The sequence below is a fragment of the Oncorhynchus mykiss genome, chromosome 5, assembly GCF_013265735.2.
Source record: "Oncorhynchus mykiss isolate Arlee chromosome 5, USDA_OmykA_1.1, whole genome shotgun sequence".
NCBI classification, from domain to species: domain Eukaryota; kingdom Metazoa; phylum Chordata; class Actinopteri; order Salmoniformes; family Salmonidae; genus Oncorhynchus; species Oncorhynchus mykiss.
In genome coordinates, this window is record NC_048569.1 from 2,854,483 (window position 1) to 2,879,677 (window position 25,195).

The 25,195-nt window shown below is 48.4% G+C and overlaps 1 protein-coding gene across 1 annotated transcript in view; it reads left to right on the forward strand.

The window, feature by feature from the left end:
* LOC118964552 (ciliary neurotrophic factor receptor subunit alpha-like) overlaps positions 1-25,195 on the forward strand; it is a 361,591-nt gene that overhangs the window by 198,785 nt on the left and 137,611 nt on the right. The window contains exon 3 of the mRNA XM_036976606.1: positions 9,784-10,017. Coding sequence (XP_036832501.1) covers positions 9,784-10,017 — 234 coding nt within the window. The remainder of the gene's footprint in view (positions 1-9,783; positions 10,018-25,195) is intronic.

Here is a 25,195-nt window from a genome sequence, read left to right on the forward strand (position 1 = left end):
CCCTGCCGCATGACTGTTAAACTGGCAATACTGCAGATATAGTGCAACACAGTACATACATCTGATGTTAAACCACATTTTATGATCCGTTTGTGCTTCTTATTTCTTTGGCAGATGTTTTATTTCAGATTAAAGGGGAGCGTGTTTAAAGGCATAAGGATCTGACACACATACTAAAACATTTGTCTTGATGAGTTGTGGGATGTCCAGCAGTAAGTACAGTAACAATCAATAGTTTGGACACACATTCAAGGGATCCAAGGGTTTTTCTGTATTTTTCTACATTGTAGAATAACAGTGAAGACATCAACTGTAAAGAACACATATGGAATCATGTAGTAACCAAAAAAGTGGCAAACAAATCAAAATATATTTTAGATTTTAGATTCTTGAAGGTAGCCACCCTTTGTCTTGATGACAGCTTTGCACACTCTTAGCATTACCAAAATCCCCAGTACTCTGTATGCCAGCTACCCAGTACTCTGTATGCCATGGGCTCTCCAACCCTGTTCCTGCAGCTACCCAGTGCTACATTTGGGAAACCAAGTGATATATGCTCAGGAAATAAACGTTTCACTAAGCTGTTGACAGCCACTCTGCACACTCTAGAAAGGAATAAAAACTAGGCTACAAAATCCAATTCAAATTCAATATTATTGTAGGCTAACTCTATAAGCCGCCCTGCACAATCAATGGACCAATAGAATCAATGAACAAACTGCATCAATGAACCAACTGCATCAATGAACCAACTGCATCAATGAACCAACTGCATCAATGAACCAATTGCACCAATGAACCAACTGCATCAATGAACCAACTGCATCAATGAAGCAACTGCATCAATGAACCAACTGCATCAATGAACCAACTGCATCAATGAAGCAACTGCATCAATGAACCAACTGCATCAATGAAGCAACTGCATCAATGAACCAACTGCATCAATGAACCAACTGCATCAATGAACCAACTGCATCAATGAACCAACTGCATCAATCAGGTGAGTTGAGGAGAGGAGAGGAGAGGAGAGGAGAGGAGAGGAGAGGAGAGGAGAGGGCGATTGGGATCAGTCTGCATAACAGTATTTCTTAATCCTGCTCCTGGGGTCCCAACGGGGAACACATTGTTTGTTTTGGCCTGAGCTCTATACAGCCAATTCAAACCATCCACTTATCATCAAGTGAAGAGGATTTGAATCAGGTGTGCAGTGCTAATTCAAAACCAGCATATCTTCCTCCACTGTCCAACACTGTTCTCAAACCAGTATCTCTTTCTCTACTGTCCCTGTCCCACACTGGTCTCAAACCAGTATATCTTCCTCCACTGTCCCTGTCCCACACTGGTCTCAAACCAGTATATCTTCCTCTACTGTCCCAGTCCCACACTGGTCTCAAAACGTATATCTTCCTCCACTGTCCCACACTGTTTTCAAACCAGTATATCTCCCTCTACTGTCCCTGTCCCACACTGGTCTCAAACCGTATATCTTCCTCCACTGTCCCACACTGGTCTCAAACCAGTATATCTTCCTCTACTTTCCCACACTGGTCTCAAACCAGTATATCTTCCTCCACTGTCCCATACTGGTCTCAGACCAGTATATCTTCCTCTACTGTCCCACACTGGTCTCAAACCAGTATATCTTCCTCCACTGTCCCTGTCCCACACTGGTCTCAAACCAGTATATCTTCCTCCACTGTCCCCGTCCCACACTGGTCTCAAACCAGTATATCTTCCTCTACTGTCCCACACTGGTCTCAATCCTTTATATCTTCCTCTACTGCCCCACACTGGTCTCAAACCAGTATATCTTCCTCCACTGTCCCTGTCCCAAACCAGTATCTCTTCCTCCACTGTCCCTGTCCCAAACCAGTTTAACTTCCTCCACTGTCCCTGTCCCACACTGGTCTCAAACCATTATATCTTCCTCTACTGTCCCACATTGGTCTCAAACCATTATATCTTCCTCTACTGTCCCACATTGGTCTCAAACCATTATATCTTCCTCTACTGTCTCACACTGATCTCAAACCAGTATATCTTCCTCCACTGTCCCACACTGGTCTCAAACCAGTATATCTTCCTCTACTGTCCCTGTCCCACACTGGTCTCAAACCAGTATATCTTCTTCTACTGTCCCTGTCCCACACTGGTCTCAAACCAGTATATCTTCCTCTACTGTCTCACACTGGTCTCAAACCAGTATATCTTCCTCTACTGTCCCACACTGGTCTCAAACCAGTATATCTTCCTCCACTGTCCCACACTGGTCTCAAACCAGTATATCTTCCTCCACTGTCCCACACTGGTCTCAAACCAGTATATCTTCCTCTACTGTCTCACACTGATCTCAAAACAGTATATCTTCTTCTACTGTCCCACACTGGTCTCAAACCAGTATATCTTCCTCCACTGTCCCACACTGGTCTCAAACCAGTATATCTTCTTCTACTGTCTCACACTGGTCTCAAACCAGTATATCTTCCTCTACTGTCCCACACTGGTCTCAAACCAGTATATCTTCTTCTACTGTCCCACACTGGTCTCAAACCAGTATATCTTCCTCTACTGTCTCACACTGGTCTCAAACCAGTATATCTTCTTCTACTGTCTCACACTGGTCTCAAACCAGTATATCTTCTTCTACTCTCTCACACTGGTCTCAAACCACTATATCTTCCTCTGCTGTCCCTGTCCCACACTGGTCTCAAACCAGTATATCTTCCTCCACTGTCTCACACTGGTCTCAAACCAGTATATCTTCCTCTACTGTCCCTGTCCCACACTGGTCTCAAACCAGTATATCTTCCTCCACTGTCTCACACTGGTCTCAAACCAGTATATCTTCTTCTACTGTCTCACACTGGTCTCAAACCAGTATATCTTCTTCTACTGTCTCACACTGGTCTCAAACCAGTATATCTTCTTATAATGTCTCACACTGGTCTCAAACCAGCATATCTTCCTCTACTGTCTCAAACTGGTCTCAAACCAGTATATCTTTTCTACTGTCTCACACTGGTCTCAAACCAGTATATCTTCTTCTACTGTCTCACACTGGTCTCAAACCAGCATATCTTCCTCAACTGTCTCACACTGGTCTCAAACCAGCATATCTTCCTCTACTGTCTCACACTGGTCTCAAAGCAGTATATCTTCTTCTACTCTCTCACACTGGTCTCAAACCAGTATATCTTCTTCTACTGTCTCACACTGGTCTCAAACCAGTATATCTTCTTCTACTGTCTCACACTGGTCTCAAACCAGCATATCTTCTTCTACTCTCTCACACTGGTCTCAAACCACTATATCTTCCTCTGCTGTCCCTGTCCCACACTGGTCTCAAACCAGTATATCTTCCTCCACTGTCTCACACTGGTCTCAAACCAGTATATCTTCCTCTACTGTCCCTGTCCCACACTGGTCTCAAACCAGTATATCTTCCTCCACTGTCTCACACTGGTCTCAAACCAGTATATCTTCTTCTACTGTCTCACAATGGTCTCAAACCAGTATATCTTCTTCTACTGTCTCACACTGGTCTCAAACCAGTATATCTTCTTCTATTGTCTCACACTGGTCTCAAACCAGTATATCTTCCTCTACTGTCCCACACTGGTCTCAAACCAGTATATCTTCTTCCACTGTCCATGTTCTACACTGGTCTCAAACCAGTATATCTTCTTCCACTGTCCCTGTCTCACACTGGTCTCAAACCAGTATATCTTCCTCTACTGTTCTACACTGGTCTCAAACCAGTATATATTCCTCCACTGTCTCACACTGGTCTCAAACCAGTATATCTTCCTCTACTGTTCTACACTGGTCTCAAACCAGTATATCTTCTTCTACTGTCTCACACTGGTCTCAAACCAGTATATCTTCTTCTACTGTCTTACACTGGTCTCAAACCAGTATATCTTCTTCTACTGTCTCACACTGGTCTCAAACCAGTATATCTTCTTCTACTGTCTCACACTGGTCTCAAACCAGTATATCTTCCTTTACTGTCCCACAATGGTCTCAAACCAGTTTTTCTTCCTCCACTGTCCCTGTCCCACACTGGTCTCAAACCACTATATCTTCCTCTACTGTCCCTGTCCCACACTGGTCTCAAACCAGTATATCTTCTTCTACTGTCCCTGTCCCACATTGGTCTCAAAACAGTATATCTTCTTCTACTGTCTCACACTGGTCTCAAACCAGTATATCTTCCTCTACTGTCCCACACTGGTCTCAAACCAGTATATCTTCTTCTACTGTCCCACACTGGTCTCAAACCAGTATATCTTCTTCTACTGTCCCACACTGGTCTCAAACCAGTATACCTTCCTCCACTGTCCCACACTGGTCTCAAACCAGTATATCTTCTTCTACTGTCTCACACTGGTCTCAAACCAATATATCTTCTTCTACTGTCCCACACTGGTCTCAAACCAGTATATTTCTTCTACTGTCTCACACTGGTCTCAAACCAGTATATCTTCTTCTACTGTCTCACACTGGTCTCAAACCAGTATATCTTCTTCTACTGTCTCACACTGGTCTCAAACCAGTATATCTTCTTCTTCTGTCCCACACTGGTCTCAAACCAGTATATCTTCCTCTACTGTCTCACACTGGTCTCAAACCAGTATATCTTCCTCTAATGTCCCACACTGGTCTCAAACCAGTATATCTTCTTCTACTGTCCCACACTGGTCTCAAACCAGTATATCTTCCTCTACTGTCTCACACTGGTCTCAAACCAGTATATCTTCCTCTACTGTCCCACACTGGTCTCAAACCAGTATATCTTCTTCTACTGTCCCACACTGGTCTCAAACCAGTATATCTTCTTCTACTGTCTCACACTCGTCTCAAATCAGTATATCTTCTTCTACTGTCTCACACTGGTCTCAAACCAGCATATCTTCCTCAACTGTCTCACACTGGTCTCAAACCAGCATATCTTCCTCTACTGTCTCACACTGGTCTCAAACCAGTATATCTTCTTCTACTCTCTCACACTGGTCTCAAACCAGTATATCTTCTTCTACTGTCTCACACTGGTCTCAAACCTGTATATCTTCTTCTACTGTCTCACACTGGTCTCAAACCAGCATATCTTCTTCTACTCTCTCACACTGGTCTCAAACCAGTATATCTTCTTCTACTGTCTCACACTGGTCTCAAACCAGTATATCTTCTTCTACTGTCTCACACTGGTCTCAAACCTGTATATCTTCTTCTACTGTCTCACACTGGTCTCAAACCAGCATATCTTCTTCTACTCTCTCACACTGGTCTCAAACCAGTATATCTTCCTCCACTGTCTCACACTGGTCTCAAACCAGTATATCTTCCTCTACTGTCCCTGTCCCACACTGGTCTCAAACCAGTATATCTTCCTCCACTGTCTCACACTGGTCTCAAACCACTATATCTTATTCTACTGTCCCACACGGGTCTCAAACCAGTATATCTTCTTCTACTGTCCCACACTGGTCTCAAACCAGTATATCTTCTTCTACTGTCTCACACTGGTCTCAAACCACTATATCTTCCTCTACTGTCCCACACTGGTCTCAAACCACTATATCTTCCTCTACTGTCCCTGTCCCACACTGGTCTCAAACCAGTATATCTTCTTCTACTGTCTCACACTGGTCTCAAACTAGTATATCTTCCTCTACTGTCCCACACTGGTCTCAAACCAGTATATCTTCTTCTACTGTCCCACACTGGTCTCAAACCAGTATATCTCCTTCTACTGTCCCACACTGGTCTCAAACCAGTATATCTTCCTCTACTTTCCCTGTCTTACACTGGTCTCAAACCATTATATCTTCCTCTACTGTCCCACACTGGTCTCAAACCAGTATATCTTCCTCTACTGTCCCACACTGGTCTCAAACCAGTATATCTTCCTCTACTGTCCCTGTCCCACACTGGTCTCAAACCACTATATCTTCCTCTACTGTCTCACACTGGTCTCAAACCACTATATCTTCCTCTACTGTCCCTGTCCCACACTGGTCTCAAACCAGTATATCTTCCTATACTGTCCCACACTGGTCTCAAACCAGTATATCTTCTTCTACTGTCTCACACTGGTCTCAAACCAGTATATCTTCTTCTACTGTCTCAAACTGGTCTCAAACCAGTATATCTTCTTCTACTGTCTCACACTGGTCTCAAACCAGTATATCTTCTTCTACTGTCTCACACTGGTCTCAAACCAGTATATCTTCTTCTACTGTCTCACACTGGTCTCAAACCAGTATATCTTCCTCTACTGTCCCACACTGGTCTCAAACCAGTATATCTTCTTCCACTGTCCCTGTTCTACACTGGTCTCAAACCAGTATATCTTCTTCCACTGTCCCTGTCTCACACTGGTCTCAAACCAGTATATCTTCCTCTGCTGTTCTACACTGGTCTCAAACCAGTATATCTTCCTCTACTGTTCTACACTGGTCTCAAACCAGTATATATTCCTCTACTGTCTCAAACTGGTCTCAAACCAGTATATCTTCCTCTACTGTTCTACACTGGTCTCAAACCAGTATATCTTCTTCTACTGTCTCTAACTGGTCTCAAACCAGTATATCTTCTTCTACTGTCTCACACTGGTCTCAAACCAGTATATCTTCTTCTACTGTCTCACAGTGGTCTCAAACCAGTATATCTTCCTCTACTGTCCCACACTGGTCTCAAACCAGTATATCTTCCTCTACTGTCCCATACTGGTCTCAAACCAGTATATCTTCTTCCACTGTCCCTGTTCTACACTGGTCTCAAACCAGTATATCTTCTTCCACTGTCCCTGTCTCACACTGGTCTCAAACCAGTATATCTTCTTCCACTGTCCCTGTTCTACACTGGTCTCAAACCAGTATATCTTCTTCCACTGTCCCTGTCTCACACTGGTCTCAAACCAGTATATCTTCTTCCACTGTCCCTGTCTCACACTGGTCTCAAACCAGTATATCTTCTTCCACTGTCCCTGTCTCACACTGGTCTCAAACCAGTATATCTTCTTCCACTGTCCCTGTTCTACACTGGTCTCAAACCAGTATATCTTCTTCCACTGTCCCTGTCTCACACTGGTCTCAAACAAGTATATCTTCTTCCACTGTCCCTGTCTCACACTGGTCTCAAACCAGTATATCTTCTTCCACTGTCCCTGTCTCACACTGGTCTCAAACCAGTATATCTTCTTCCACTGTCCCTGTTCTACACTGGTCTCAAACCAGCGATCCTCATTTTTGACAATAAAACATTTTTGAATTTGAAGTTCAGGTCTGTTTTTCTTTTGAAACCAGAAGGAGGAACGTTTATGCCTTTCTAGACTATGGGGATATTTTATATATGAATGATTCTGCTGCAGTGTTTGAGATCAATTGACACCCTTTACCATGGAGCATTGAGATGTATTTTAAACTGCAAAACCCTTACGCACCACTGCCCTTTATATACCTGGGTTGGCTGGCCTTCTCTAGTCACTCGTAGGCTCAGGCACTGCTATACTTTTATTTACAAAGCCATTTTGGGTTTACTACCTTTTTATTCAGGTACTTTTATTGTTCAGAAATGTGGTGGGTCGTCTCTTCGTTCGCTGGACTTTATCCTGTTAACTGTTCCAAATGTCCGAACTGAATTTGGTAAAAGGGCTTTTATGTACTCTGCACCATCGTCTTGGAACGCCTTACAAAATACTTTTAAATTGGAAGAACTTGTCCCGATTGGTGTTTTTAAATCACTGATGAAGGATTTTGAGACTGACTCCCTGACCTGTCAATGTTTTTAATTTGCTGTTTTTTGATTTTGCTATATTCTTGTGAATTCTATGTGAATTGTAGTTTTTCATGTTGTCTGTCTGTAATTGTGTACTGATTTGGTGCTGCCTACCTTGGCGCTCTTCAAAAAGGGAATTCAAATCTCAACGAGCCTTCCTGGATAAATACAGGTTAAATAAAATAAAAACACGTGACCATCCTCCTTGACAATGTTTGAGCCACTCAAAAGGAACCAATTGGATGGCTCCATTCATGCCATTTCAAGCTAGCTGTGGAGTGAGCTTCCAGCTGTGGAGTGAGCTTCCAGCTGTGGAGTGAGCTTCCAGCTGTGGAGTGAGCTTCCAGCTGTGGAGTGAGCTTCCAGCTGTGGAGTGAGCTTCCAGCTGTGGAGTGAGCTTCCAGCACGTTCTGAACTCCATTACACTAACCCATGCTCAGATACAAACGTGTATGTCTAAGGTTCCTCTGGTGACCCACCTGCCCTCATGTCTCCTCTCTCTCTCTCTCTTATACCATGGTACTGTACTTGTCAACACTACTCATTCATGTCTCCTCTCTCTTATACCATGGTACTGCTCTTGTACTCCTCAGTCTTGCCTTCGTCGTTCTTCAGTGAGACGAGGTGGTGGCATTGAGGGGTTGTCCTCGGTCTCATTCATCGGAGGCAGGCCTCTCCAGAGGAATACAGAGGGGGGAGAGAGGGATAGATGGGAAGGAGAGAAAGGTATTTATAAATATACATTGAGGAGCCATTGAGCCGTTGAGGAGCTGAGGGGAGGATATTCACATGGACATGGAAGCAACAGGTGGAGTTGACTCCACACATCTCCTAATTGAACATCTCACTGGCATCCCAGCCTTTAGACTAACAGAGAAATACAAGGGCCTGGTGGTTAGTGTCTGTCTCACTGTCCGTCTCACTGTCTGTCTCACTGTGTGTCTCACTGTGTGTCTCACTATGTGTCTCACTGTCTGTCTCACTGTCTGTCACAATGTCTGTCTCACTGTCTGTCACAATGTCTGTCTCACTGTCTATCTCACTGTCTGTTTCCATCTCTGTTGAGAAGTATAGGTAATATAGGGCTCAGGAAGCTGTCTCCATTGCCATCTCTTCTGTCTCACTGTCTGTCTCACTTGCTGTTGAGAAGTATAGGTAATATAGGGCTCAGGAAGCCTTCTCCGTTGCCATCTCTTCTGTCTCACTCTCTGTTGAGAAGTATAGGTAATATAGGGCTCAGAAAGCCTTCTCCGTTGCCATCTCTTCTGTCTCACTCTCTGTTGAGAAGTATAGGTAATATAGGGCTCGGGAAGCTGTCTCCGTTGCCATCTCTTCTGTCTCACTCTCTGTTGAGAAGTATAGGTAATATAGGGCTCAGGAAGCCTTCTCCGTTGCCATCTCTTCTGTCTCACTCTCTGTTGAGAAGTATAGGTAATATAGGGCTCGGGAAGCTGTCTCCGTTGCCATCTCTTCTGTCTCACTCTCTGTTGAGAAGTATAGGTAATATAGGGCTCATGAAGTTGTCTCCGTTGCCATCTCTTCTGTCTCACTCTCTGTTGAGAAGTATAGGTAATATAGGGCTCATGAAGTTGTCTCCGTTGCCATCTCTTCTGTCTCACTCTCTGTTGAGAAGTATAGGTAATATAGGGCTCGGGAAGCTGTCTCCGTTGCCATCTCTTCTGTCTCACTCTCTGTTGAGAAGTATAGGTAATATAGGGCTCAGGAAGCCTTCTCCGTTGCCATCTCTTCTGTCTCACTCTCTGTTGAGAAGTATAGGTAATATAGGGCTCATGAAGTTGTCTCCGTTGCCATCTCTTCTGTCCCACCGCTACAGCACTGTGCTCCCAGTTCACCCCGACAAGCTGACATAATAACAGTGCAGTGACAGTGTAGTAACAGTGTAGTAACAGTCTAGTAACAGTGTAGTAACAGTGTAGTAACAGTCTAGTAACAGTCTAGTAACAGTGTAGTAACAGTTTCCTGCTCCTCTCTCCTCTCTAGGGGCCAGTATTCAGTATGAGCGTATGGATGGGGACGTGACCATGAGGTGTGGCTCTCTGGACAGCGATGCCAGCGTGACGTGGAAGGTAAACGGGACGGACGTGAAGGCACACCACCGGGAGGAGGGGTCTAGACTCATACTAATGGAGGTGGACCTCTCAAACAACGGACTTTACAGCTGCTTTCAGAACCCCAATGGAGAACGACGGGACCAGATCAACCTGCGCATCGGAAGTAAGTTCGAATGACCATCATATCCCTCTCTCTTTCTCTGCACATGGGCAGTGAGTTCTAATGCTCTCTCGCTCTCTCCTCCCCTCTCTCCCTTCCGCCATTGGCAGTGAGTTCTAATGCTCTCCTACTCTCTCCCTCCCGCCATTGGCAGTGAGTTGTAGTAATGAGAATCTTCTCTTTTCTCAGTCTCTCTATCTGCTCTAAATAGTGAGAGATGTTCTCTCTCTGACCTGTGGTTGGTCTGTGTTGATCTGTCTATTCTATGATCAGGCATCCTGGCTCTGACACACTAACAGCAGTCTGCCGCTGTTTCACACCTGAACAGCTTGTCTGGATGCACCCAGCTGAGTATTTTCAGACCCTCATTAATAACAATAGATGGCATCTTCTGACACTCCCTCCCACCCTTTCACCCTCCCTCCCATTACCCCTCCCACCCTTTCACCATCCCTCCCATTACCCCTCCCACCCTTTCACCCTCCCTCCCATTACCTCTCCCACCCTTTCACCCTCCCTCCCATTACCCCTCCATCCCTTTCACCCTCCCTCCCATTCTCCCATTACCCCTCCATCCCTTTCACCCTCCCTCCCATTCTCCCATTACTCCTCCATCCCTTTCACCCTCCCTCCCATTCTCCCATTACCCCTCCATCTCTTTCACCCTCCCTCCCATTACCCCTCCAAACCATTCACCCTCCCTCCCATTCTCCCATTACCCCTCCATCCCTTTCACCCTCCCTCCCATTCTCCCATTACTCCTCCATCCCTTTCACCCTCCCTCCCATTCTCCCATTACCCCTCCATTTCTTTCACCCTCCCTCCCATTACCCCTCCAAACCATTCACCCTCCCTCCCATTCTCCCATTACCCCTCCATCCCTTTCACCCTCCCTCCCGTTCTCCCATTACCCCTCCATCCCTTTCACCCTCCCTCCCATTACCCTTCCATCCCTTTCACCATCCCTCCCATTCTCCCATTACCCCTCCATCCATTTCACCCCTCCCTCCCATTCTCCCATTACCACTCCATCCCTTTCACCATCCCTCCCATTCTCCCATTACCCCTCCATCCCTTTCACCCTCCCTCCCAACCGTTCTCGCTCCCATTCTCCCATTACCCCTCCCACCCTTTCACCCTCCCTACCATTACCCCTCCAAAACTTTCACCCTCCCTCCCATTCTCCCATTACCCCTCCATCCCTTTCACCCTCCCTCCCATTCTCCCATTACCCCTCCATCCCTTTCACCCTCCCTCCCATTACCCCTCCATCCCTTTCACCATTCCTCCCATTATCCCATTACCCCACCATCCCTTTCACCCTCCCTCCCATTCTCCCATTACCCCTCCATCTCTTTCACCCTCCCTCCCATTCTCCCATTACCCCTCCCACCCTTCACCCTCCCTCCCATTACCCCTCCCACCCTTTCACCCTCCCTCCCATTACCCCTCCAAACCTTTCACCCTCCCTCCCATTCTCCCATTACCCCTCCATCCCTTTCACCCTCCCATTCTCCCATTACCCCTCCATCCCTTTCACCCTCCCTCCCATTCTCCCATTACCCCTCCATCCCTTTCACCCTCCCTCCCATTACCCCTCCATACCTTTCACCCTCCCTCCCATTCTCCCATTACCCCTCCATCCCTTTCTCCCTCCCTCCCATTTTCCCATTACCCCTCCATCCCTTTCACCCTCCCTCCCATTCTCCCATTACCTGTCCATCCCTTTCACCATCCCTCCCATTCTCCCATTACCCCTCCATGCCTTTCACCCTCCCTCCCAACCTTTCACCCTCCCTCCCATTCTCCCATTACCCCTCCAAACCTTTCACCCTCCATCCCTTTCACCCTCCCTCCCATTCCACATCCCTCCCTTTCTCTATCCCTCAATCTCTTCCCCCTCCCTCCCTTTCCCCCTCAATCCCTTCCCCCTCCCTACCTTTCTGCATTCCTCCCATTCCCCCTTTCTCCATCCCTCCCTTTCCTCCTACCTCCCATTCCCCCTCCCCCTTCCCCCCTCACTCCCATTCTCCCCTCCAGGCAACATACTCTCCTAGCTGTGGGTGTGAGGGTTAAGGCCCCCCGTGTAACAGGCTAGTGAGACTGATGGAGGGATGTGGGCTGTTTTAACAGGACAGTGAGACTGATGGAGGGATGTGGGTTGTTTTAACAGGCCAGTGAGACTGATGGAGGGATGTGGGTTGTTTTAACAGGACAGTGAGACTGATGGCGGGATGTGGGTTGTTTTAACAGGCCAGTGAGACTGATGGAGGGATGTGGGTTGTTTTAACAGGACAGTGAGACTGATGGAGGGATGTGGGTTGTTTTAACAGGACAGTGAGACTGACGGAGGGATGTGGGTTGCCTTCAGATCAAAAGTTAATATCTATATATATAGAGAGTATATCTCCATACTTCCATTCATTTGTATGGGTCACCTTCAGATGAAGATTTAATATCTATATATTTCTCCAGTTTAGCTTCTAATTTTAAAAATTAATCTCTCCAGAAATAAGTCTCTCACTGTTGCCTTCTGTTATAGACCCCCCCCCCCCCCCCCCCCAGCTCCCAGCTCTGCCCTGGACACCATATGTGAATTGATTTCCCCCCATCTGTCTTCAGAGTCCTTTCTACTAGGTGACCTATACTGGGATATGCTTAACACCCCGGGCCGCCCTGCAATCTAAGCTAGATGCCCTCAATCTCATACAAATTATCAAGGAACCCACCAGGTACAACCCTAAATCCGTAAACATGGGCACCCTCATAGATTGACCAACTTACCCTCCAAATACATCTCTGCTGTCTTCAACCAAGATCTCAGCGATCACTGCCTCATTGCCTGCATCCATAATGGGTCCGCAGTCAAACGACCTCCACTCATTACTGTCAAACGCTCCCTGAAACACTTCAGCGAGCAGGCCTTTCTAATCGACCTGGCCGGGGTATCCTGGAAGGATATTGACCTCATCCCATCAGTAGAGGATGTCTGGTTGTTCTTTAAAAGCAATTGCCTCACCATCTTTAATAAGCATGCCCCTTTCAAAAAATGTTGAACTAAGAACAGATGAAGCCATTGGTTCACTCCAGACCTGACTGCCCTCGACCAGCACAAAAACATCTTGTGGTATACTGCACTAACATCGAATATTCCCCGCAATATGCAACTTTTCAGGGAAGTCAGGAACCAATACACACAGTCAGGCAGGAAAGCAAAGGCTAGCTTTTCCAAACAGAAATGTGCATCCTGCATGTGCATTTGTGCGTCCAAATGTGCATCAAAAAATGTTCTGGAACACTGCAAAGTCCATGGAGAACAAGAGCACCTCCTCCCAGCTGCCCACTGCACTGAAGATAGGAAACACTGTCACCACCGATAAATCCACGATAATCGAGAATTTCAAGAAGCATTTTTCTACTGCTGGCCATGCTTTCCTCCTGGCTACCCCAACCCCGGCCAACAGCTCTGCACCCCCCGCAGCTACTTGCCCAAGCCTCCCCACCTCTGGCAGTCTCTATGGGGGTAACACAGAGTTCAATTCTCGGGCTGACTCTTTTCTCTGTATATATCAATGATTTTGCTCTTGCTGCTGGTGATTCCTTGATCCACCTCCAAGCATACGACACCATACTGTATACATCTGGCCCTTCTATGGACACTAACCTCCAAACGAGCTTCAATGCCATACAACACTCCTTCTGTGGTCTTCAACTGCTCTTAAACGCTAGTAAAACTAAATGCATGCTCTTCATCCGATCGCTGCCTGCACCCACCCGCCGACTAGCATCACTACTCTGGACGGTTCTGACCTAGAATACGTGGACATCTACAAATACGTAGATATCTGGCTAGACTGTAAACTCTCCTTCCAGACTCATATTAAGCATATCCCATCCAAAATGAAATCTAGAATGTGCTTCCTATTTCGCAACAAAGCCTCCTTCACTCACACAGCCAAACATACCCTCGTAAAACTGACTATCCTACCGATCCTCGACTTCGGCGATGTCATTTACAAAATAGCCTCCAACACTCTACTCAGCAAACTGGATGCAGTCTATCACAGTGCCATCCGTTTTGTCACCAACGCCCCATATACTACCCACCACTGCGATCTGTATGCTCTTGTCGGCTGGCCCTGGCTACATATTAATTGCCAAACCCACTGGCGCCAGGTCATCTATAAGTCTTTGCTAGGTAAAGCTCCGCCTTGTCTCAGCTCACTGGTCACCATAACAACACCCACCCGTAGCATGCGCTCCAGCAAGTGTATCTCATTGGTCACCCCCAAAGCCAACACCTACTTTGGCCACCTTTCCTTCCAGTTCTCTGCTGCCATTGACTAGAACAAACTGCAAAAATCGCTGAAGTTGGACTTATATCTTCCTCACTAACTTCAAACATCAGCTATCTGAGCAGCTTACCGATTGCTGCAGCTGTACATTGCCCATCTGTAAATAGCTCATCCAACTACATAGTCCATCTGTAAATCTATCTACCTCGTCCCCATTTTGTTTTTATTTACTTTTTGCTCTTTTGCACACCAGTATCTCTACTTGCACATCATCTGCACATCTATCACTCCAGTGTTAATTTGTTAAATTGTAATAAATTTGACACTATGGCCTATTTATTGCCTTACCTCCTTATGTTACGGTGCGTGAATGAGGACCCAAAAGCGAATCAACTTAAACAGAGCTTCTTTAATTACCAAACATAGGTAGGCTCAGATGGACCGGCAGATTCTGACAGGACAGGACAAGGTTACAGCAAACATGATGACAGTCTGGTTCAGGCATGAATGACACAAACAAACAAGAATCCGACAAGGACAGGAGCAGAAACAGAGAGAGATATAGGGACCTAATCAGAGGGAAAAAGGGAACAGGTGGGGAACGGGGTGAATGGGTAGTTAGAGGAGACAAGGGACAGCTGGGGGAAAGCGGGGGAGAAAAGGTAACCTAACACGACCAGCAGAGGGAGACAGGGTGAAGGGAAAGGACAGAGACAAGACAACATGACAGTACATGACAGTACCCCCCCACTCACCGAGCGCCTCCTGGCGCACTCGAGGAGGAAACCTGGCGGCAACGGAGGAAATCATCAATCAGCGCACGGTCCAGCACGTCCCGAGAGGGAACCCAACTCCTCTCCTCAGGACCGTACCCCTCCCAGTCAACTAGGTACTGATGACCACGGCCCCGAGGACGCATGTCCAAGATTTTACGGACCCTGTAGATAGGTGCGCCCTCGACAAGGATGGGGGGGGGGGGGGAAGACGAGCGGGGGCGCGAAGAACGGGCTTAACACAGGAGACATGGAAGACCGGGTGGACGCGACGAAGATATCGCGGAAGAAGAAGTCGCACTGCGACAGGATTAATGACCTGAGAGATACGGAATGGACCAATGAACCGCGGGGTCAACTTGCGAGAAGCCGTCTTAAGGGGAAGGTTCTGAGTGGAGAGCCAAACTCTCTGACCGCGACAATATCTAGGGCTCTTCGTTCTACGCTTATTAGCAGCTCTCACAGTCTGCGCCCTATAACGGCAAAGTGCAGACCTGACCCTCTTCCAGGTGCGCTCGCAACGTTGGACAAAAGCCTGAGCGGAGGGGACGCTGGACTCGGCGAACTGAGATGAGAACAACGGAGGCTGGTACCCGAGGCTACTCTGAAAAGGAGATAGCCCGGTCGCAGACGAAGGAAGCGAGTTGTGGGCGTATTCTGCCCAGGGGAGCTGTTCTGACCAAGACGCAGGGTTGCGAAAAGAAAGACTGCGTAAGATGCGACCAATAGTCTGATTGGCCCGTTCTGCTTGACCGTTAGACTGGGGGTGAAAGCCGGAAGAGAGACTGACGGAAGCCCCAATCAAACGGCAAAACTCCCTCCAAAATTGAGACGTGAATTGCGGACCTCTGTCCGAAACGACGTCTGACGGAAGGCCATGAATTCTGAAAACATTCTCGATGATGATTTGTGCCGTCTCTTTAGCAGAAGGAAGCTTAGCAAGGGGAATGAAATGAGCCGCCTTAGAGAACCTATCGACAACCGTAAGAATAACAGTCTTCCCCGCTGACGAAGGCAGTCCGGTGACAAAATCTAAGGCGATGTGAGACCACGGTCGAGAGGGAATAGGAAGCGGCCTGAGACGGCCGGCAGGAGGAGAGTTACCGGACTTAGTCTGCGCGCAGACCGAACAAGCAGCCACGAAACGACGCGTGTCATGCTCCCGGGTGGGCCACCAGAAACGCTGGCGAATGGAAGCAAGCGTACCCCGAACGCCAGGGTGGCCGGCTAACTTGGCAGAGTGAGCCCACTGAAGAACGGCCAGACGAGTAGGAACGGGAACGAAAAGAAGGTTCCTAGGACAAGCGCGCGGCGACGGAGTTTGAGTGAGTGCTTGCTTTACCTGCCTCTCAATTCCCCAGACAGTCAACCCGACAACACGCCCCTCAGGGAGAATCCCCTCGGGGTCAGTGGAGGCTACTGAAGAACTGAAGAGACGAGACAAAGCATCAGGCTTGGTGTTCTTAGAGCCCGGACGATAAGAAATCACGAACTCGAAACGAGCGAAAAACAGCGCCCAACGCGCCTGACGCGCATTAAGTCGTTTGGCAGAACGGATGTACTCAAGGTTCCTATGGTCAGTCCAAACGACAAAAGGAACGGTCGCCCCCTCCAACCACTGTCGCCATTCGCCCAGGGCTAACCGGATGGCGAGCAGTTCGCGGTTACCCACATCATAGTTACGTTCCGACGGCGACAGGCGATGAGAAAAATACGCGCATGGGTGGACCTTGTCGTCAGAGAGGGAGCGCTGAGAAAGGATGGCTCCCACTCCCACCTCTGACGCGTCAACCTCGACAACGAACTGTCTAGAGACGTCAGGTGTAACAAGGATAGGAGCGGATGTAAAACGATTCTTGAGGAGATCAAAAGCTCCCTGGGCGGAAACGGACCACTTAAAGCACGTCTTGACAGAAGTAAGGGCTGTGAGAGGAGCTGCCACCTGACCGAAATTACGGATGAAACGACGATAGAAGTTCGCGAAGCCGAGAAAGCGCTGCAGCTCGACGCGTGACTTAGGGACGGGCCAATCAATGACAGCTTGGACCTTAGCGGGATCCATCTTAATGCCTTCAGCGGAAATAACAGAACCGAGAAATGTGACGGAGGAGGCATGAAACGTGCACTTCTCAGCCTTCACAAAAAGACAATTCTCTAAAAGGCGCTGGAGGACACGTCGAACGTGCTGAACATGAATCTGGAGTGACGGTGAAAAAATCAGGATATCGTCAAGGTAAACGAAAACAAAGATGTTCAGCATGTCTCTCAGGACATCATTGACTAATGCCTGAAAGACAGCTGGAGCGTTAGCGAGGCCGAAAGGAAGAACCCGGTATTCAAAGTGCCCTAACGGAGTGTTAAACGCCGTCTTCCACTCGTCCCCCTCCCTGATGCGCACGAGATGGTAAGCGTTACGAAGGTCCAACTTAGTGAAAAACCTGGCTCCCTGCAGGATCTCGAAGGCTGAAGACATAAGAGGAAGCGGATAACGATTCTTCACTGTTATGTCATTCAGCCCTCGATAATCTATGCAGGGGCGCAGAGACCCGTCCTTCTTCTTGACAAAAAAAAACCCTGCTCCGGCGGGAGAGGAGGAGGGGACTATGGTACCGGCGTCAAGAGCTACAGACAAATAATCTTCGAGAGCCTCACGTTCGGGAGCCGACAGAGAGTATAGTCTACCCCGGGGGGGGGGTGGTTCCCGGAAGGAGATCAATACTACAATCATACGACCGGTGTGGAGGAAGAGAGGTGGCCCTGGACCGACTGAACACCGTGCGCAGATCGTGATATTCCTCCGGCACCCCTGTCAAATCACCAGGCTCCTCCTGTGAAGAAGAGACAGAGGAAACAGGAGGGATAGCAGACATTAAACATTTCACATGACAAGAGACGTTCCAGGAGAGGATAGAATTACTAGACCAATTAATGGAAGGATTATGACAAACTAGCCAGGGATGGCCCAAAACAACAGGTGTAAAAGGTGAACGAAAAATTAAAAAAGAAATGGTTTCACTATGATTACCAGAAACAGTGAGGGTTAAAGGTAGCGTCTCACGCTGAATCCTGGGGAGAGGACTACCATCCAGGGCGAACAAGGCCGTGGGCTCCTTTAACTGTCTGAGAGGAATGTCATGTTCCCGAGCCCAGGTCTCGTCCATAAAACAGCCCTCCGCCCCAGAGTCTATTAAGGCACTGCAGGAAGCTGACGAACCGGTCCAGCGTAGATGGACCGACAAGGTAGTGCAGGATCTTGAAGGAGAGACAGGAGTAGTAGCGCTCACCAGTAGCCCTCCGCTTACTGACGAGCTCTGGCCTTTTACTGGACATGAAGTGACAAAATGACCAGCGGAACCGCAATAGAGACAGAGGCGGTTGGTGATTCTCCGTTCCCTCTCCTTAGTCGAGATGCGGATACCTCCCAGCTGCATGGGCTCAGCACCCGAGCCGGCAGAGGAAGATGGTAGTGATGCGGAGAGGGAGGCGACGGAGAGCGCGAGCTCCTTTCCACGAGCTCGGTGACGAAGATCAACCCGTCGCTCAATGCGAATAGCGAGTTCAATCAAGGAATCCACGCTGGAAGGAACCTCCCGGGAGAGAATCTCATCCTTTACCTCTGCGCGGAAACCCTCCAGAAGACGAGCGAGCAAGGCCGGCTCGTTCCAGCCACTGGAGACAGCAAGAGTGCGAAACTCAATAGAGTAGTCTGTTATGGATCGATTGCCTTGACATAGGGAAGACAGGGCCCTGGAAGCCTCCTCCCCAAAAACAGATCGATCAAAAACCCGTATCATCTCCTCCTTAAAGTCTTGATACTGGTTAATACACTCAGCCCTTGCCTCCCAGATTGCCGTGCCCCACTCACGAGCCCGTCCAATAAGGAGAGATATGACGTAGGCGACACGAGCAGTGCTCCTGGAGTAAGTGTTGGGCTGGAGAGAAAACACAATATCACACTGGGTGAGGAACGAGCGGCATTCAGTGGGCTCCCCAGAGTAACACGGCGGGTTATTGATTCTGGGCTCCGGAGATTCGAAAGCCCTGGAAGTGGCCGGTGGATCGAGGCGGAGATGGTGAACCTGTTCTGTGAGGTTGGAGACTTGGGTGGCCAGGGTCTCAACGGCATGTCAAGCAGCAGACAATTCCTGCTTGTGTCTGCCTAGCATCGCTCCCTGGATCTCGACGGCTGAGTGGAGAGGATCCGAAGTCGCTGGGTCCATTCTTGGTCGGATTCTTCTGTTACGGTGCGTGAATGAGGACCCAAAAGCGAATCAACTTAAACAGAGCTTCTTTAATTACCAAACATAGGTAGGCTCAGATGGACCGGCAGATTCTGACAGGACAGGACAAGGTTACAGCAAACATGATGACAGTCTGGTTCAGGCATGAATGACACAAACAAACAAGAATCCGACAAGGACAGGAGCAGAAACAGAGAGAGATATAGGGACCTAATCAGAGGGAAAAAGGGAACAGGTGGGGAACGGGGTGAATGGGTAGTTAGAGGAGACAAGGGACAGCTGGGGGAAAGCGGGGGAGAAAAGGTAACCTAACACGACCAGCAGAGGGAGACAGGGTGAAGGGAAAGGACAGAGACAAGACAACATGACAGTACATGACACCTTACTCCATTTTCACACATTGTATATAGACTTTTCAATTGTGTTACTGACTGTACGTTTGTTTATGTGTAACTCTGTTGTTGTTTTTTGTCGCAATGCTTTGTTTTATCTTGACCAGGTCGCAATTGTAAATGAGAACTTGTTCTCAACTGGTTAAATAAAGGTGAAATAAAATAAAGAAAAAAGTGTATGGGTTACATTCAGATGAAGGTTAATTATCTATATAAATCTCAATTCTTCCATTCATTTGTATGGGTTACCTTCAGCTGAGTCCCATGACAGTTATGCAGGTCGTAGAGCAAAACGGAGAACGCCATCGTGTGAGGTCATATTAGTTTGGACTTTTTGTCTGACAAACAGCGCTGTAGCTTTACAAATTTCCACTGTAAATGCGGAAGGACGACATAGGTGGATTAAACTGCTTAAATTGACAGATTGTGATGGGATTTAAAAAAATATGTTACTTAGATTTGTGCAGGACTGCGTCGGACTCTTAACACTTCATTACTCCCTTTGTGTTTACAAAGCTCTACTGCACTGCTTCTAATTCACCTAACAGCACTATTTTTATTGTCTTTGTTTTACTTTTTACATCACTGTTGAAGCATAACAACATTAGTTACCAAATCTGTTCACTTGGTCAAAAGTAGTTCAATATTAAGGGAATATGGTGCCATTTGTCTGTGTATCTGCGATCGTGAAGTATTTCTTAATGTCTAGCTGGATGTTATGCTATCACTAAACAATGTGTTCAAAGCAGAACTTTTCATTTCTCTGGAAACAAATAGTCAGTAAACACTCACTACGTCTACCTAGTGCTGTATTCAAGTACTCAAACATTTAATAAAGAAAATGTACGCCTACAACGCTGCACCTTGGTCCGGGTCATTCTACCACTAACAACGGACGTAGCAGAAGATCCCACCAAAAACGGACCAAGCAGCGTGGCCAGGAGGAGTGGACATTGGAGGACATCCTGGACGGCAAAGGATCCTGGACGTGGGAGGAGATCCTGGACGAAAAGGGATCGCCTCCCATGGGAACAGATGGAAGCAGCGAGGGAGGAACAGCGACGAGACCAGGAGTCACGGCAACGACGTAAGCCCGAGAGACAGCTCCAAAACAAATTTTGGGTGGGCACATGGGGAGATTGGTGGAGTCAGGGTTTAGACCTGAGCCAACTCCCCGTGCTTACCGTGGGGAGAGTCTGACTGGTCAGGCACCGTGTTATGCGGTGATGTCCACGGTGTCTCCAGTGCGCATTCACAGCCCGGTGAGCTCTGTGCCAGCTCCTCGCATTTGCCGTGCTAGAGTGGGCATTCAGCCAGGACGGATTGTGCCGGCTCAGCGCTCCTGGTCTCCGGTGCGTCTCTTTGGCCCAAGATATCCGGCGCCGGCTCTGCACACTGTGTCTCCGGTGCGCCTTCACAGCCCAGTGCATCCTGTGCCAGCACCCTGCATTTGCCGGGCGAAACTAAGCATCTAGCCAGGACGGGTTGTGCCAGCTCTACGCTCGAGACCTCCAGTGCGCATCCACGGCCCAGTGTATCCGGTGCCTGTTCCACGCACCAGGCTTCCAGTGCATCTCCCCAGTCCGGTGAGACCTGTTCCGGTTCCACGTACCAGGCCTCCACTATGTCTCCCCAGCCTGGTAAGCCCTGTGGCAGCTCCACTCACCAGGCTTCCAGTACGTCTCCTCAGTCCGGTGAGACCTGTTCCAGCTCCACGTACGAAGCCTCCAGTGATGATCCATGGCCCGGAGCCTCATGAGATGATCCATGGCCTGGAGCGTGCAGTGATGACCCATGGCCCGGAGCCTGTAGTGACGATACATGGCACGAAGCCTCCAGCGACGGCCCCCAGTCCAGAGCCTCCAGCGACGGCCCCCAGTCCGGAGCCTCCAGCGGCGGCCCCCAGTCCGGAGCCTCCAGCGGCGGCCCCCAGTCCGGAGCCTCCAGCGGCGGCACCCAGTCCGGAGCCTCCAGCGGCGGTCTGCAGTCCGGAGCCTCCAGCGACGGTCCGCAGTCCGGAGCCTCCAGCGACGGTCCGCAGTCCGGAGCCTCCAGCGACAAGCTGCAGTCCAGAGCCTCCAGCGGGGGTCCCCAGTCCGGAGCCTCCGGCAATAACCCACTGTCCGGTTCCTCCGGCAACGATTCACGGTCCGGTGTCTCCGGAAACGAGTCACGGTCCGGTTCCACAGAAGAGGAGGGATCAGCGTAGGGAGCGGGAGCTACGTCCAGAACCAGAGCCGCCACCGAGGGTAGATGCACACCCGGACCCTCCCCTATAGGGTTTGGTTTGCGGCCGGGAGTCCGCACCTTTGGGATGGGGGGGGGGGGGCTGACCTTAGAGAGCCACGCCCTGACCTTAGAGAGCCATTTTATTTCTCTATTTGGTTAGGTCAGGGTGAGATTTGGGTGGGCATTCTATGTTGTCAATTTCTATGTTTTTGGCCGAGTATGGTTCCCAATCAGAGGCAGCTGTCTATCGTTGTCTTTGATTGGGGATCATACTTAGGTAGCCCTTTTCCCACTTTCTGTTGTGGGATCTTGTTTTTGTTAGTTGATGGTCTCGCGTTACTATACTTTGTGTCGCTTATCTTGGTGTTCATTTAATAAATAAAGAGATGGAGCATAAAATAAAGAGGGGAAGAAAGAAAGGAGGGAGGAGAGGATATATAGGGGTGGAGGTGGAGAGAGAGAGACAGAGAGAGATAGATTGAGAGAGAGTCAAAAAGAGACAGAGATAGATAGAGAGACAAAGAGAGAGAGAGAAATAGAGATGTACAGTACACTTAGAAAAAAGGGTTCTTCAGGGTTCTTCAGCTGTCCCCAAAGGAGAACCCCTTTTTGTTCCAGGTAGAACCCTTTTGTATAACCCTCTGTAGGGTTGGTTCCACATGGAGCCCCAAATGGTTCTACCTGGAACCAAAAGGGTTTTTCAAAGGGTTCTCCTATGGGGACAGCCGAAGAACCTTCTAGATAGCACCTTCTTCTCTAAGAGTATAATGTTACTGGGGTCAGCTGTAAATAGTCCACTGGTTGGGTCTGGGTCAGAGCAGAGAGAGAGATCATGACATAAGTGGTGTGGCTAAGAGGCTGATTAATGTTTCATGGTCTCTATCCCACAGAAAGGGAGAGACTGTCACAACCTGCATCAGAGCTACGCTGAACCATGAGGAGGGGAAGGAGGGAGGGAGGGAGGGAGGGGGGGAGGGAGGGAGGGAGGGAGGGAGGGAGGGAGGGAGGGAGGGAGGGAGGGAGGGAGGGAGGGAGGGAGGGAGGGAGGGAGGGAGGGAGGGAAGGATGTGCCAACCGCCCCAACAGACCCACAGATGACACAATCTCTATTGCACTCCACACTGCCCTTTCCCACCTGGAGAAAAGGAACATCTATGTGAGAATGCTATTCATTGACTACAGCTCAGTGTTCAACACCATAGTGCCCTCAAAGCTCATCACTAAGCTAAGGACCCTGGGACTAAACACCTCCCTCTGCAACTGGATCCTGGACTTGATGACGAGATGGTAAGGGTAGGTAGCAACACATCTGCCACGCTGATCCTCAACACGGGGGCCTCTCAGGGGTGCGTGCTCAGTCCCTTCCTGTTCTCCCTGTTCACCTACGACTGCTTGGAACGACTCCAACACCATCATTAAGTTTGCTGACTTCACAACAGCGGTAGGCCTGATCACAGACAGCGATGAGATGGCCAATAGGGAGGAGGGCAGAGACCTGGCAGTGTGGTGCCAGGACACCAACCTGTTCACATTGACAGGGCTGTAGTGAAGCGGGTCGTGAGTTTCAATTTCCTTGGTGTCCACATCACCAACAAATTATCATGGTCCAAACACACCAAGACAGTCGTGAAGAAGGTACGACAACGCCTGTTCCCCCTCAGGAGAGGGAAAATATTTGGCATGGGTCCTCCGATCCTTGAAAAATTATACGGCTGCACTATCGAGAGCATCCTGACGGGTTGCATCACAACCTGGTATGGCAACTTCTAAGCATCCGACTGTAAGGCTCTACAGAGGGTAGTGCTACAGCCCAGTACATCACTGGGGCCATGCTTCCTGGCATCCAGGACCTCTATACTAGGCGGTTTTATATGTAGGCCCAAACAATTGTTAAAGACTCCAGTCATAGACTGCTATCTCCCTTACAAGGGCATGTAAGTAAGCATTTCACCGTAAGGTCTACACATCTTGTATTTGGCGCATGTGACAAGTAACATTTGATTTGATTTGAAGAAAGAGAGGGAGGGAAGCGCGGTAAGAAACAGAGAAGACGATTCTTTCTAGAAAGTAATTTCTAGAAAGGATGCAGCTTATGTAAAATTGATGTCAAAAGGATCATTTTTTGTCATTTTAGCTAACCTCTTTCTAATCTTAACCTTATTCTCCTAACCTGCATCAAAAGTACATTTTGACATAGAGAAAGCTGTATGAATTGAGGCTGTTCTGAGGGCGATACGTTGTGCAACTCAAAATTAGGAAGGTGTTCTTAACTTGACAGAAGTACATTTTGTACATTCAAAAGTACATTCAAACAGGATACGAGGGAGAAAGAGAGGGAGGAAGGGAGACAGGACAGCGAAGAGAGGGACGGTGGAGAGGAAGAGAGGGAAGAAGAGGGAGGAAGAGAGGGAGGGAAGGGAGGGAGGGAAGAAGTGGGAGGAGAGTGAGTGAAGAGGGAAGAGAGGGAGGAGAGGGAGGGAAGGGAGGGAAGAAGAGGGAGGAAGAGAGGGAGGAGAGGGAGGAAGAGAGGGAGGAGAGGGAGGGAAGGGAGGGAGGGAAGAAGTGGGAGGAAAGTGAGTGAAGAGAGGGAAGAAGAGGGAGGTAGAGAGGGAGGGAATAGAGGGAAGAAGAGGGAGGGGAGGGAAGGAAGAGAGGGAGGAGAGGGTGGGAAGAGAGGGATAGAATAGGGAGGAGAAGGAGGGAAGAGAGGGAAGAAAAGGGAAGAAGAGGGAGGAGAGTGGAGGAGAGTGAGGAGAGGGAGGGAAGAAGAGTTAGAAGAGGGAGGGAAGAGAGGGAAGAAGAGGGAGGAAGAGTGGGAGGGAGGGGTACTGTGTCATTGGAGAATAACAAAAGGTTTTCTTCCATTATAATAAATAATCTATGGTCACATTAAATACTGTAACACTTCAACCTCAAGATCTCATAGCAATAGCACTCAGACGTTCTTCCCTCCAACAAATATCTGAGGTGTGACTTTATTTGTAACTTTAGCGACACAGTTGACTAAACACAGATCAGTCTAAAAATATATCACATTATTTATGTCTGCTACGGTTCAGTAAGTGTTCAAATACTCTATCAGAGCATCTCTGAATGTGAATTCATCATTTCACCTATGATGACTTCTGTGTTGACAGAAAATATTGTGCATGTGTGAATGCATGTGTGCCTGTTGGCATCAAATCAAAACAAATTGTATTTGTCACATGCACCAAATACAACAGTGAAATGCTTCCTTACGAACCCCTAAC